The sequence below is a fragment of the Diospyros lotus genome, chromosome 9, assembly GCF_014633365.1.
Source record: "Diospyros lotus cultivar Yz01 chromosome 9, ASM1463336v1, whole genome shotgun sequence".
In the NCBI taxonomy this organism is placed as follows: domain Eukaryota; kingdom Viridiplantae; phylum Streptophyta; class Magnoliopsida; order Ericales; family Ebenaceae; genus Diospyros; species Diospyros lotus.
In genome coordinates, this window is record NC_068346.1 from 31594921 (window position 1) to 31610790 (window position 15870).

General features: G+C 33.1%; 1 protein-coding gene across 1 annotated transcript; it reads left to right on the forward strand.

Moving 5' to 3' along the window:
* Window positions 1-6690: 6690 nt before the first annotated feature.
* On the forward strand, window positions 6691-10087 carry LOC127809360 (probable RNA-binding protein ARP1; the record flags this gene model as incomplete). Its single annotated transcript, XM_052348123.1, has 6 exons — window positions 6691-7002; window positions 7095-7245; window positions 7511-7640; window positions 8409-8457; window positions 8653-8902; window positions 9705-10087. Coding segments are annotated over 6 exons (924 nt in total), but the record flags the coding sequence as incomplete, so codon positions are not given.
* Window positions 10088-15870: the final 5783 nt, after the last annotated feature.

The following is a 15870-nucleotide window of genomic DNA, read 5'->3' on the forward strand; positions in this document are numbered from 1 at the left end:
GGGACGGGGCTGAGACGGACTTCACCCTACAGGACCTAACTGGCGGGGCTGAGAGTGGACACCACCCCGGTTGTTGGCTCAAGTGGCGGGGCTGCGAGTGGACACCACCCCAAGTTCCTTTGAGCAATAGCATTAATGCCGAGGTGACGTCGATTCCGAGGATAGTGCTGATGTGACACTCTTGGGGCTAGGGTTGCGTTGGGTTTTGGAATGCTTTTGAGTTGGAGCGTAAAACCTAACAATGACAATAGGGTGATTCCCGGGTTCATATGCCAAGGTTGTCCCTCTTAAGCAGGACTGTTTTGCCAATGGGCCGAAGTGGTTGTGTCGCCTTTAGAGAGATTGCATTTTCCCCGGTTAGGGTTAAGTGCTATGTGGGATTCTCTTAGGCTGGTGCATGTCGGGATTTATCGATTTTGTATATGATTTTTCATATCTGCATAAAAACGTTTTTGAACTCTCACTTAGATGATTCAGCATCTAATTTGGACTATGTCCCTGTAATATTCAAACGTTCCAGGTGAAAGCGGTGGCGCCAAGGGAAAGAATATCATCGAAATGTAACGGCCATGTTTAGTTTTCGTAGGTTTTGTCCATGATTACGATGTTCAGAGGTTATGTAATATTTTGATATTTTCATGTGAAACATCGATTTGGTTATTGTAAAGAAATTGTCGGTTATATATCATTGAGGTTTCGATCTTGCTTCCGCTGATGTGATTGTTGATACCTGTCTTAGTTTATTATTAAATTTTGATATGCTAAGAAGGTACGATCGGAATTGACGGGAAATGATTATGATGAAGGTATATGTATTGAGAGACTTATGTTGTGTGTTCGATGTTGAAAAAAAAAAATATTCCCGAAATCTCGAATTAACGCTCGTTGTGGGAAAATGGGGCGTTACAACATCTATTTATTTATTTATTTATATTTTATTATTGTAATAGAAAAAATATTACAAAATTCATTAACTTTAAAATGTATATATATTTTTAATAATATATTAACATTAAATATTTATAATTTACTTAATAATCAAATTTATTGAATAAAATATCATTAAAAAAATATTTTCAAAATTTCAAAGAGAACGCACTTTTTAATTTTCTGTTTTGAAAAATAATTTTTTAAAATGACAAAGAGAACGCGTTTTCAATTTTCTAAAAACAAATTATCAAAATAAAAAATTAAAAATAAATTCAAAACTCAAAACTAAAAATTGAAAAGTAAAGGCAACGCGGTCTTATATTTTGTATCATATTAAAAGTATTAGAATAAAGTATTTTGGGGAAGAGTAATTTAATTATGAGGGACAGAGAGGGAGGAGGAGCATTCACGATGGTTGGGGTGAGTCAGTCAAGGCGTATGTGGTGGGCACAGCTGGCCATGTTGTTTCCCCCTCGAAAGAATAGACAAAGGGGCGGAGGCTGTCTGCATGTCATGCATAGCTGTCCTGGCATATGTTAACATGCTTCCCTCACGGTCTCACACGCACACATGCATAATTTACTGCTGCGCTGCCCCATCTTGACATCTCATCATGCATGCTTCGCTGCCCCATATGTCATTCTTCAGTACAATCTCTTTAAAGTTAAACCATAAAGTTGGTCAATTTTTAAATCCATTGAACATTAGCTAGAGATCGTATTAATCGCATTGCCAACATTCTTTTGATGTTGGGTTTGCTGTCAAATCCTTCCTTGAGGAATGAAATCCACATCCAATGTAAAGCAGGCTTGTTGCACTAATATATGCATATATATATATATATGTGTGTGTGTGTATGTTCTCACTAGGGTAAGAAAAAATCAAACCCTTTGAAATTGTTAAATTGCGATTTCATGAAAGTAATCATGAGTTATGATTTAATAATTTTAAAGAACGTCTAATATGATTTGATTATAGTTTGTAAAAGAGTTAAATTATCGTTAACAATTTAATATGAAAAACATATTTTAAATCGTTTAAATTGTCTACTACACACTACTAATAGGGCATTTGGCCAATCAAAAGAATGTGTTAAATGATTTTTTTTTTTAAATGAGTTTGAAATTGAGATTTTAAGAAAAAGCTATATTCAAGTTTTTAAGATGTTTAAGCATCTTGAGTGACACACTTAGAGTACAATCAAGTTCGCAATTTCATCCTTAATTATTATTAAATAAGCATAACTAATTAAGAAATTTAAGGGTGAAACCCATTAGAGGATGATAATAAATTCTACTTAAGGTATGGCTTAAAGTAAGCATAACTAGGAGATTTAAGGGTGAAACCCATTAGAGGTTGATAATAAATTCAATAAAATTCCTAGAGGGGTGGGGCATTGCAATTCGTATCAAAGCATGATTAGGTTAAGCTAAGATTAATCTTTAGAATGATGTTAGTATGAATTGTGTACACATGAAAGACAACAAATAAGTTGCCTATCATTTGTCTAATAAGTTGAAATAGTAAAGTCTTGGAAGATTAACATTTTGTGGTTAAATATGAAGGTTGCATATCTCAACATTATGGTATATATCAATATGGATGTAATCATCGTTGATAGCAATTACATTAATCTTTATGGTTATTACATATGGTGAGAACGACGAGTAATAGGTTAGTGGCCCCGTCACAACAAGATCAAAATATGCCTCGCGCGATTAAAAGGAATAAGAAGCTGATGGATCAGAGGCTAAAAACTATAGAGATAGAGATATATAGAATTCAGGGAAGAATGGAAGTGATTCCTAGAAAATATGATGCGAGCAACGCACGGAGTGGGTGTTTAGTATAGTGAATTGGCTAAAGCAGTTTAGAGATATGCATTATTTGATGTTCAAAGAGGATGTTGATATGGATCCCAATGTCGACAAATATTGGTTGGGACAGCCAGAGAAGTTATTTGATCATTTAGAACATCTAGAATAAGGTTACAAATGAGTTGAACATTGCTAAGCTTAGGTTTGTTTATTAAGAATTTTGTCAGGCTTATCTTGTTGAAGGCTCAACACGATTTCAACTCGAGCTTGATTTCATTTATACAAGATGAGCATTAAACGAACCTTTTCATAAGCTCTAACAAAAAATATATAAAATTAGTATATTTTAATAAATATTTAAAATTTAAATAATATAAATAGTATAACAAAAAATATAAGTTTCATAAAGCGCACATTACTTTGGAACAAACCTATAAACTGTTTGTTCATGAGTCCAAATGAGTCGAGCACCCTAAAACTCAAGCTTAGCTTATTTATTAAACAAATTTAAAAATCAAGCTCAAACTAATTACATATTTCATTAAATGAATAAAATTGAACAAGGTCAAACTAATTAAGTCGAGCTTTAAGTTGTTCACAAGTAACCTTGTCCATTCACAACTTTAGTCTAGATGGCCAAAAAGTTTATACAAAACCTTTATGAGGAAAAATGAAGCCATGTTATGGTGGAAGGACATGACCAAAGCATTTTGAGCACAAAACACAATCGATAACAGTGTTAAGCAAACGACTCAAATTGCTTGGGAGTAATTTAAGGAGGCATTCAATGCTAAACAATTTTTGCAGTATAGGAAGGAGACTAAAAGGAAAGAAGTTTATGAACTCAAAGCACATAGGTGATGCGAAGTTCACCAAACTAATCAAGTATGTGTTGATGTATAAGTTTGATGATAGAGAGAAGTAAAATATTTGAATGATGTCTAGAAGTAAGCTTCATCAAGTGTTGAGCACATGGGATATCTGCGCTTTCATAGAGGAAGTTTTGAGAGCAACTACTATGGAGTGAAACCTAACCATTAGATGTTTTATTCAAAGAGAAACAGTGGCAGTACCAGAGGAAAAGTTTTGGGTCAAGTGGATAATGGAAGTTTAAAGAAGCTAAAGTCTGAAGTTTAAGAAAGTCAAGAAGTGTCCCAGATGTAAGAGAAAACATCCTAGTAAGAACAGCATAGTTGGACAGGCAAGTTACAACAATTATGGTAAGACTGACCCTTTTGGTAGATACTGTCAAGAGAAGAAGGATGTTTACGAAATAGAGGGTGGTAAAAATGGAGTTGTTTGCTACATCTATGACCAACCTAGCCACATCTCGAGGGATTGTTCATTGAGGAAGAAACAATGCCAAGGAAAGAAAAGTCAAGATGGTAAAGGAACTTGGGCAGGAAGAATGTTTAACTTGACAAGGCTAGAAGTTGAAGTAGATCTTGTAGTGGTTAAGGTACCATTCTGATCTCTAGCACTCTTGAAAATGCATTGGTAGATTCAAAAGCAACTAATGTGTTCATGACATATGCATTAGCTAGTATTTTGGGGATAGTACCTATAGAACTAGGATCTAAGATGTTTGTGTCTACACATGTGGGAAGAGTCCTAAAGGATAGTATGGGTTTAGAGAACTATGAGGTCACTATAAGTGGCAGTACAAAACATGGATTTCAAATCAATGTGATAAGTTGTTACATAATATATTCCCGATAACTATAGAAGAAGGTGTGATAGACATAGGGAATGACTGTCCAATTGAATGCCCTATATCCAAGCCCCCAATGACTGTCCAATTGAATGCCCTATATCCAAGCCAAGGGAAAGTAGATCTCATGAGTTGCTTAAGGACACAGAAGAGATGTTATATCCAAATTGCAAAAGGCACACAAAGTTTTCATGTTTTTATTGAGTCTTTAACACCTTAAGTGTCTCAATGGGTAGAGTAATAAATTATTTTTTATGTTTGTTATCGCCTAGATACAATAATAAAATTTAGGTGTTTGAGAATTGTCTTTAAGCCATCAAAGTGCTGCAGAATATATAGAAGTTGGTCAAAAGGCGTAAGGTTATTCCTTGCATAAACCCTTTGCAAGCCTTTTTCTAGTGAAATTTGTGACGTACCTCTTTTAGAGAGAGAATTCCTCTATTTATATTAGAGCTAGCCAATTTGTGATGAACATCCTTGCCATTTTGAACCCAATAGAGATAGGAATTATTGGAGATAATTCGTATCTATTGTGAGATTCTTGGATGGGAGATTTTGGAAGTGATTTGTTTGCACTTCCACCTCGAGAATATTCCACGAGATGCATCTCTAAGAGATATCTTAATCTCCTAATTCTTAGCCTGTAGCATTAACCTAGAAGGGTCTTTGCAAGACCCTTCAGCTAAGAGGGTCTCCTAGGCCTTTTTTGGAGCTACTTTCTTTTTTACTACAACCCGCTATTCTCGAGCCCATTCTTGATGTGCTCTCATCGATGGGTTTCAACCCAATACACATCAATGTTGTTAGAGATACTCCAAGATTTACCACTTGAGGGTAATGTCGTGCCAACAGCATACCACAAGGTGAGAAGATGATATCAAGTTTGGGAGTAGGATACAAAATGATTCATACATACTTGAATTTTTGCCCATTATATTGGAAGGATAAGGAACCACACCAATTAATCACCAATTTGAGGGGCTTCTAGATGGAAAGAGAGCAATGATTACGTAACAAGTGAGTTTCACCACATAATTGTGAGAAAAAAGAGTTCTTCTACAGAATTAGACAGATTGACAGACAATCTTATAGAATGGGAGTTAAAAAACTAAAATACCCTCACCCACATTGTATTGAAAAAAGTGTAATGTAATGTGAATGAGGGCATTTTAGTCTTTTAACCTCCATTTTGTAAGTTTGTTTGTTCAGTTGTTTGGCTCTCAATAATTTTTTGAGAAAAAAAAGGGACTAGTGAAAGTTTTGCTTTGGTTTCCTTAAAGCCAATATTACAACAAAGATTGCTATGTTGATGAATAGGATTTAGATGGTTACTTAAGAGATGGATTTCTTAGACATTTTGCAAACTCAGAAGCTTGGTTTAAATTTGATTCTCACTATCCTGATTTTTCATCTGATCCACATATAATGCTTGTTTGAGAATGACATATGAGGAGTTTTAATCCTTTCAAAACAATGAGTATCTCTCATAACACATATAGTTTTGCATAAAACACTTAATTTTTATATTGTCATTGCTTATTCTTAGGTTGAGAAGGTTAGGGAGTTACTTGAATACATATATAGCTATTTATAGATGAACACTTAACAAGACGTGGGAAGTAGGAACTACAACTGTTCATGTTACGAAAAATGAAATCTTCTTGATATCCCAATATTGATATTAAATTAAAGGACGATAAAAACTAAAAGGGAAAATAGTAAAAAAAAAATTGAATCTTTTCATAATTTTGTAAATTTATCCAAATATTTTAATTTTAATAATTGTGTCCCAATTAAATCAATTAGGTATAATTTTATCTAATACTTGAAATCAATTTGGAAGACATATGTCATTATTGATGTGACACGTTATTTGTCATACAAAAAATATATGAGTGAAATTCACAATTATATATATAAAAAAATAAAATTATATATATAAATTCTATTCATATATGTATACCTGAGTTCCACTCATATATTTTTTTTTATAATTGGTGACTTGTCATTTTAGCAATGACACATGCTTCTCAAATTGATTTAAGATATTAGATAAAATTACTCTCAATTGAATTAATTGAGATACAATTATCAAAATTAAAATATTTTAATAAATTGGCAAAAAGATTTAAAGTTTCTTTTTCTATTTCGCCAAACTAAAAAATGGTAGTATTCCAAATGCACGCATGAATAGTCCACTCTCTGATCTCAACATGTTAAAAGTAAAACCAACCCCACCGCGTCCCCCTTCTCTCTCCAAGGTGCTGTATTATATATAGTTACATATATAGATACACATACATATTTACAGAGTTGAGCTTTGAGGTGGTGGTATTGGTGTTTGATCGATCGAAAGGGTTGAAGATGACCAACCACATTGTGGGTCAGTTCGGCGACACCACGCTGACCAAAGTGTTTGTCGGAGGGTTGGCCTGGGAGACTCGGCTCGACGCCATCACCGATCACTTCCACAAGTACGGCGAGATCCTCGAGGCCGTCATCATCTCCGACAAGTCCACCGGCCGATCCAAGGGCTACGGCTTCGTAAGTTTTCGTGCTCCGCCGTCTCAGGTGGTTGTGGTGGCGCTGCTGGTGCTAACGTGCTCGATCGCCGCGCTTGTTTGTTGGTCTTGCAGGTGACTTTTAAGGATCCCGAGGCGGCTAAGAAAGCTTGCGAGGACGCCACGCCGATCATTAGTGGCCGCCGAGCAAACTGCAATCTGGCTTCCCTCGGCGCCCGGCGGCCGAGGTCCGCCTCCTCACCGACGCCGCCGCCGCCTCTGCAAGGTATAATTTGTAATTACACTTCTGTCCAATCTTTTCCCAATTTTGCAATTTACCCCAAATTTGTACTTACACTTCTGTCCAATCTTTTCCCAAATTAAAGCACATTATTTTGAATTATTTTTCTAAATAAGATAAAAAAATATTATTATGATAATTGATAAAAAAATGTTTTATATAAATTATTTTATATTTTATTTACAAAAATAATTTAGCAAAAATTAACTGAGTCCCGAAATTGAGATTTTGTTGGAAATATGATACGAAGGGTCCAAAGTGGGGGCAAGGCCTGCATCACCATCACATGCGAGTCACGTGCAGTGGTATCATCATCCAGCGCGGACCCCACCGCCTTTGCAGTTTCAACACCACCAGCCTCAGCCAGCTACTTTCTATGGGTACTCCCTGTTCCCTGTCTGTTCCTGATCCCATTGCTTGCTTTCAACGGTGTCGTTTTCTGTCAGTCTATGCAAGAATGAAGAATCTTTCCCAAATTAGGGCCTCAAATGGTGGATCCAAAATTAGTTACTTTTGAGTCATTTGTACAAATATAAGGCATAATGAGATTTTTAATAATTTTATTATTAATTTAGGAAGTATTTATTAAGATGAGTAAGAAAAAATTAAAATATTTTTTAAATTAAAATATGATAAAATTGTATCAAAATATAAAATGATCAATATAAGTCTAAGTCTGAGAATCATTTCAAAATTTTTATCAAATTATTTGTTAAATTTTTTAAAGAGTTCTTCTATAAGGCCTGACAGATTGACAAATAGTCTTCCATAATGAAAGCTAAAAAATTAAAATATCATCATTCAAATTGCATTGAAAAAAGTGTAATGTAATGTGGACGAGGATATTTTAGTCTTTTAGTCTCTATTCTGTAAATTTGTCTGTCAATCTATTTGGCTCTGAATTTTTTTTTTTTTAAATATAATTAAAGACATATGCATGATTTTTTTATTATCTATAAAGTTCAAGATATATTAAGAGAGATAATTATATATGAAAAATGTTAGATAAAAAGTTATGTATTTTCTTTTTTAATAGTCGCATAAATAAATTTAAAAAATATATTATAAAAATAAAAATTTTAAATATTTTTATATTTTTATTATTTTTATTTATATTAATAATTTCTCATTCGGTTGGGTGTTGGCAGTTACCCTATGCAACCCTACCTTGGCACGGACACAAGCCTCTACGATCATGTAAGTACAATAAGCAAATTTTATATGCTACATCGTGTTGGCATGACTGTCTATGCATGTGCACCGCTCTGTCACAACTCAATCACGTGTCCCCTCCATTAATGCAATCCAGTGGCATGGTTGAAAAAACATGTCTTTGTTATAATAGCTTGCTAATATTGTGAATAATGGATTGGGTGCACTGGCGGAGCACAGAAACTGGGCTACGGCTGCGGTTCGTACGTGAACGGAGGGCATATTTTGGGGCAAGTGTATGCGGGTGGGCAAGCTATAGTGAGTGCGAACCCACTGGTGCCCATGTACCCGCTCTATCAGCACCATCAATCACAGACAATGATGGGCATCCCAGCAGCTCGCATGATCTACTCCCCACCAATAGGCGCCCCGATCCCTATAGTCCAAGCCCTCGTTCCTTCAAGACACGCACCCATTGCAACTACCCCAGGTACCTCCACTATAATATCATTATTTTAGATACGATGATAGTGAAATTAATATCATATTCATATCAAGTAATTTTATATTGTCTGATGCGGCCTCACCCCCACCCGAACACTCTCCCGTAAGTGCATCACCTTGCCCATTGCAAGTGCTCCCTTAGCGCTTGCGTCCAATAATATAAGATTATTTGATGTAAATATCATATCAATCCTCATTATTATAATCATACATATTGATATTTAGTCAGGGTTTGTCTTGAGAAGTTACGGGTTTTAAACAAAATTTTATATGAGCCTTAATATTTCAAGCTCTTAATATTATTTAATATTATATATATATATATATAAAATATGAGATAAACCCGTGTCTACAAGCCACTTGAACCCATGCCAACAAAATTAGGACCAGCCTTACTAGGGGCCCAAGGCAACTATCTTGGTTGCCTAGTCTCAGGGCCGGCCCTCTATTTAGTATTAACTATCTTGTTTTGGTTTATCAATAGGCATCATATGCCGTAATTTTCTCAATAATTGATTGTAGTTATTATAAGCAAGAGATGCCATTATTGCGTGGGGGGTTTGAAATCAGAACATCCAGCTATAATATAAAAGGCTAATAATATATTATAAATAGTAATACAATACTTTATTATTATACTAAATTTTATTTTTATTTTTTTAAAAAAATAAAAATAAAATACTTATTTATTTAAAATATTTAATTTATTTGATACACATTTATTATTGGTTAGAGCACATGTGTAAGTGTATTTGTGTGGTGTGGTTGGACATGTGGAATAATAATAGGGGGAGACGATGGCAGTGGCGTGAAGCAGTGAGAGAAGGAAGGATGAAAGATGGCGGATGGCTTGATGGCTGCTTTGCTCAGAAACCACATGAATTATTATTATTATTATTATTCACATTTCATCTGTTGTAAGCTGCTGCTGTTGCTGCCGCCTGACTGCCTCAGTCATTCTATATTTTATCTACCCATCACCTTTGGTTTTCTTTTTTTTTTTTTCTTTTTTTTTTAATTTTCTATTCTTACATTCTTATTTTTAGGTTACTGTTTGTTTGTTTAGGGTTCAGATTTAATTCCTTCTTTCTCCCTAACCAGAAAACAATTGACACCACTTATTGTAACTCATCTCATTTTCAAACTATTTTTATCCCTTCTGGGTGCTCTCTCTCTCACTCTCTCTTTCTATATATATATATATATATGTATGTATATATACATAAATATAGATGAGTGAGTCATTTTTCTCTTTTCTTCTCATTAGGGTGTGAGTATTTGGTTAGTTCAGTATTGCTCATACTAAATAGATTAATTTTTTTTTTAAAAAATTGAATAGAACTAAATGAATAGTTGCTCAAATTGAAAAAATTAAAATAACAAATTATAGGCAAATAGAAGTAATTACGGAGTGAGCAAAATTTTAATTAAATCAAAATAATTAAAATGAATCGGTCAATTTTGGTAAAAAATAACATCATTTTTGATATTTTGGTCAATTTGATTATTTTAATTTTTTTCAATAAAGAAACTGAATCGAAGCAAAATAATTGAAAAAATAAAATTTAAAAATCGAAATAAACTGATTTACAAATTGAATTAAATCAAACTAACAGTTTTAACCAAGTCAATTCAATTATTTTAATTTAACCAAAATTTTGTTCACCCCTCTCTTTAATCAAACCCTTTTTCCAAATTAGAATAAATATTTTCTTTCTCCTATGGCAGCGTTTGTTAAAATGAGTAAGATAAGATTAAAATGATTTTCGAACCAATATATAGAATAGTCAAGATAAGATTACGAAGCATTTCAAGATTTTTATCAAACTCTTTATTAAATTTTTTGAAATGTAATAGAGGACATATGTGTCATTTTTTTTTTATCTATAAGACTCAAGATATGTTTATTTAGAGGAGATGAAAGATAAACATATCTATAAAATATTAAATAAGTTACGTGACTTTAACAAATATAATAGAAAACACTTTTATCTTAAATATTTTTCATATCTCATTTTTTTCGATCTATATCTTAATTAACCAACCATACCTAACTTAATTCTTCATTGCTTAAAATCACACTTTACTTGGTAAGTGACCTCCTAACATTTAAAATTTGAGTAATACTATTCATCTTTAGTAAAGATGAACATTTGTCAAGGTCCACTTCCGAATATACTCACTAGCATAGGACATCCGAAAAAAGATCCTTCTAAAATGGAACACAGAAATAGATATATAAAAAACTTTCATGATATAAATTAGCTCACTTTCCACATGAGCAACATTCATTCTTACATCATATCTTAAGCCTTTAAAAGTTAATACACTTTTCAAAAATATACAACGGCATCAATGCAATACAAAAATAAATAATCTTCTACATCAGCCCTCTACACAAGTTCCAAAATCTTTCGGTTGGGAGAGATCTTTATACACGTCTAAATTTAACTCCGAGTCCCACTAAACTCATTTTCTACCACAATTTTGCCTTTACCTGGAATGACAAAAGCAAACAAGTGAGCCATAAGGCTCAACAAGCATATATATACAACAAAAGGAATAAAGATAAGGTAGATCTATGAAAGCATGCATAATATAAGAATCAATAGAAAATTACTGCCTGATATTTAGAGATAAAGCTTTTGATCATGATTTCTTCATCAATAATACCTCAATAATTGGTATTTCTTTTCTTAACAAGGCACACATTTAACTCATAGAGTAATATTCACACAATTTACATCATGGCATAATACTTTTTTTCTATACATGACTCATAGCACAAGAAGTCACCAATCTATGCTCATGCATTATTTATATAATGATAGAAATACATGTGCCACATACACCACCCACAGTGCCAAGAGCATCACCTACTAGATTTATGGCCATTTTACCCACGTTAAGTGCTCAATAGGATATCCCGTCTCACACTTGCAGAACTTAGCCACCCTGCCAAAATAATAATAAGAGGTGCAAAGATAATGGTAGTAATCATCACACATAAGATTCCATGGACATGCCAACCAAGAACATTCCTTAACAACTTCCCAAAACGTGACTATCATGCTTAATTTGGAGTGAGGAAAGCCTTAACTGACTCAAATCGTAACCAAATTATGTGATATTATATATCCAATCAAAGCTTATCGAGTTAGGGTCGCAATAAAAAAAAAACACATCTTAATTCCGATATAGGGACAAAGAGTTATGGTTTAAAGAGTATAAGGTTTCGAAATGTAAGTTCTGTTTGAGCAAGTTTCAAAATATAGAGTACAGGTTTCAAAATGTTAGTTTCTGTTTGAACAAGTTTCAAAATATATGGGGATTAGGTTTCGAAATCAGAGTTTTTGTTTGATCAAGTTTCGAAATACACGGGATTAGGTTTCAAAATTAGAGTTTCTGGTTGATCAAGTTTCGAAATACAAAGGATTAGGTTTCGAAATCAAAGTTTTTGTTTTAGCTATTTCAAAATTTTCAGCTACTGCTCAATTGACTTCTCAACTCAAAAAGTCGACTAAATGTACATGAAACCGAAAACCCACGAACGACAAACTCCCAAAACACCCACGGACACAACCCTAACCCCCAAGTTGCCATTACTTGAATAAAATATGGGAAAAACAAGCCCCATAGAAACCAAAACTAGACTTAACGACACATTTGAAGGAAATCCACAAGATTTTAGAAAAACACGGAACTAATACATTTAACTACAAGCTTTCAAAAACCACCATTGAAGAGATGAAAACAAAAGCTTTGATTAAATATAAAAGATATACCTTGCACTAAAAGATAGGAGAAAATGAGAAGGAAGCTTGCATTTTGATGAAAAAGCCAAAGAGAGGAAGAAACACTTCAAGAGCTCGAAATCTCCCCACTTGAGAGCTTGATTCCACTACACTAAATGGAAGAAGAAAATGATGAAGAAGATGAAGGAAGCTGTCGAGAGAAAGCAAGAAAATTGAGAGAAATAGAAGAAAAAGATGGAAAGAAAAGAGAAGCATAGGAGAGAATGGGTTTGCACGTCCATTCTCCAACCATCCTCCTCCTAAAATTTCAATTTTACCCCTCACAAATAATACACACACCCAACTTACTCATACCCTTCATGGTCTTTTGCTCCTATTTCCCTTTTATTTTCTCTTTTCCATATTCATTCTATTTTGCAAATTTTCATTTTACCATTAACTTTTTTCACACATGATATATAAGCCCTCTCTGAACATTTTACATTTCATTACCTTTCCACTTTCCTTATTTTTTCATTTTCCACAGTATACATATATATATACATATATACACACACATACATCTCATTAAATAAAACCCATATTTATACATGGCCTAAGCCCATCTAAAAGCTTAATTCATATTTGACCCATAGAATTATTTTAAATCCATCACTTCCATTGGGCTTTAACCTTGGCCCAAGCCCATTTTATAACACAATTTATGCTTTAATTTTACGCATATATATTAATTTACTCACATGTAATGACCTTAATATATTATTTCTCACAAATTTGTCTCTTAGACCTCATAAAATATTTTTTTGCTATTTAACCTCTTTAACAATCATAAATTATTTTTTGGCGTTCATCAAATAAGATCCGCATGTAACACACTATATAAAAATATAATTAACATGACCTAATCAACAAGTCATTACAACATTAGTGATGTGACAACTTATATAAAAATATTTATTTGAAAAAGAAAGATGAAATGACATCATATTTTATTTTTAAATAAATATATAATATAAATTAAATATTTTTACATAAATTATCACGTCACCATTATTTATTTCTATCCATTATTTATCCCTATCCGAGTTGAATAGCATCACTCTTCAAATTTTGAATGTTTACCTCGCCAGTTAACACACGTCTTACAACCGTCTGACATTTGGCAGTCACATGCAATAATTGCCGGGCGTGTGCCCATCACGTGCCGAAATCATTTAGCAGATGGCTGGCCAACGTGGCCCATATGGCCATCTGTGCAGTAGACGTGGCATGCGCGAGCCAACCTGCCTTAGTCATGCCCAAAATGTGTGTGTGTGTGTCGCATGTTATTTCTGTTCTATCTTGCGCCTACACCATGTCAGCAACTCCTCCTTGTCACTTATTTCTCACCTTTGTTTGTTGCACGCAAATGAGTTGAGTTGTTCGGTCTCAGTTCGGTACTCAATTCGGTAAAAATTTATTCGGATTCATTTGTTAAGGTAAATAAGTCAAGCTTGAGGCTAAATTTGAAACTCAATTTGTTAACGAGTTGAGTTTGAGCTAAGCAAAATTTGGCTGGATAGATTGTGAGCTGGCTCAATTATAGGCTCGCGAGCTAACTCAAATGACGGTTCACGAGCTGACTCGCTTAGAAGCTTGCGAGATGGCTCGATTACAGGATCGCGAGCTGGTTCGATTAGAAGTTCGCAAGCTGACTTGTGAATAAGTTTATTTATAAATGTATTAATAAAATTATTTATAATTTTGAGTATGCTTATTTATAAATATATTAATAAATAATTAATAGAATGTGTTGATATCATTAATAGAATGTGATGATAAATAAATTTGTTGTGACTTCAAATTAATTAATTAATGTATGAGTTTAATAGTTTGATTATTATTTTATCAACACATTCTATTAATGATACCAAATGATTATTTGACTAAGTGGTACATTACATTGGTTTAGTGACTATAACATTTAATTTAAGTATCAAAGTAATAAATATCAAAGTAATAAATATATTTATTTAAATTCTAAATATATCAATTAATATATTTCATGTACATAAAATAAAAATAATAAAAATAAATTAAATGTATAATAACTAACTATTGATAATATATAAAAAAATAAATAGAAATATAAATATAAAGTGTTTCCATCCCAAAGCTTCCTTTAATTTTGAATGCAAATATAATGGTGGGGAATGAGCCCACTGAGGCTTATTCTTTTACATAGTTTAATTATACAAATAAAAATGCAATCAAACTTTAATTTTTTTAACATATTATGAGAATTTCGTTGGAGGGCAAAATTTATATTAAATTAAAATATATATTAAATGTATATAATTAACTATTTGTAATAGTTATTAACATTTTTAATCATTGTAAAATTTATTTATTTAATAATAATAAATAAATTTAGTCATCGCAAATTTTTAGAAAATGTATGAAAAAATTTATAAAATATATATTAACTCTTTTTTATTTTCTAATCAATTAATTTATTTAATTTATTTCAATTAATTTATTATAATTTATTCGATTATTGTTCCAGCAACTTTTCGAAATTTTTGCGCACGTCCAGATGTTGTCGCAGGGTCGTAGAATTTCCCCAAGTAGAGATTATGGGGAAAAAGAAATTTGGAAACATACTATCGGTCGCCCGACGTACCAAAACCGTCGATCGTTTTCAAGAATTTAGTTATGTGTGGCTTAATTGAGGACATAAAATTTTCAGGCTTTGAAAGAGGTAATAATTAAAAGTCAATATTTTTACTTCGATTTGATGAATTATTAAACAGTTGCAAGAGATTGAGATATTTTATGATCAATATGCAATCAAGGATAAGACAAAAGAATGAGACGTTAAAGTACCCAAAGCATAATATTCATTCTATATGTTCAATGTGGTTACAAAAGATCAAGCCATACAATTACTCAAAAGAAAAAGGCAAACCATAGAACTGATAATGATGCCAATGCTCAGTGACGACGATGGTTGCCAAACACGACAGGTCCTAGCTTATCAATGTCGTCCCGAAGTGGCATCTGGCCACTGTTAGTGTCATCAGGGTAAGGTAGAGAACTGGTCTCGGGGAAACTAAGGAGCGAGGCATTTTCTAGGATGATGGGAAGATTAGAGCTCTAGTTTGGGTTTGGGTCAGGTTATGGAACAAGTTGAGAATGTGCAAAATAGTGTGCGAGTAGT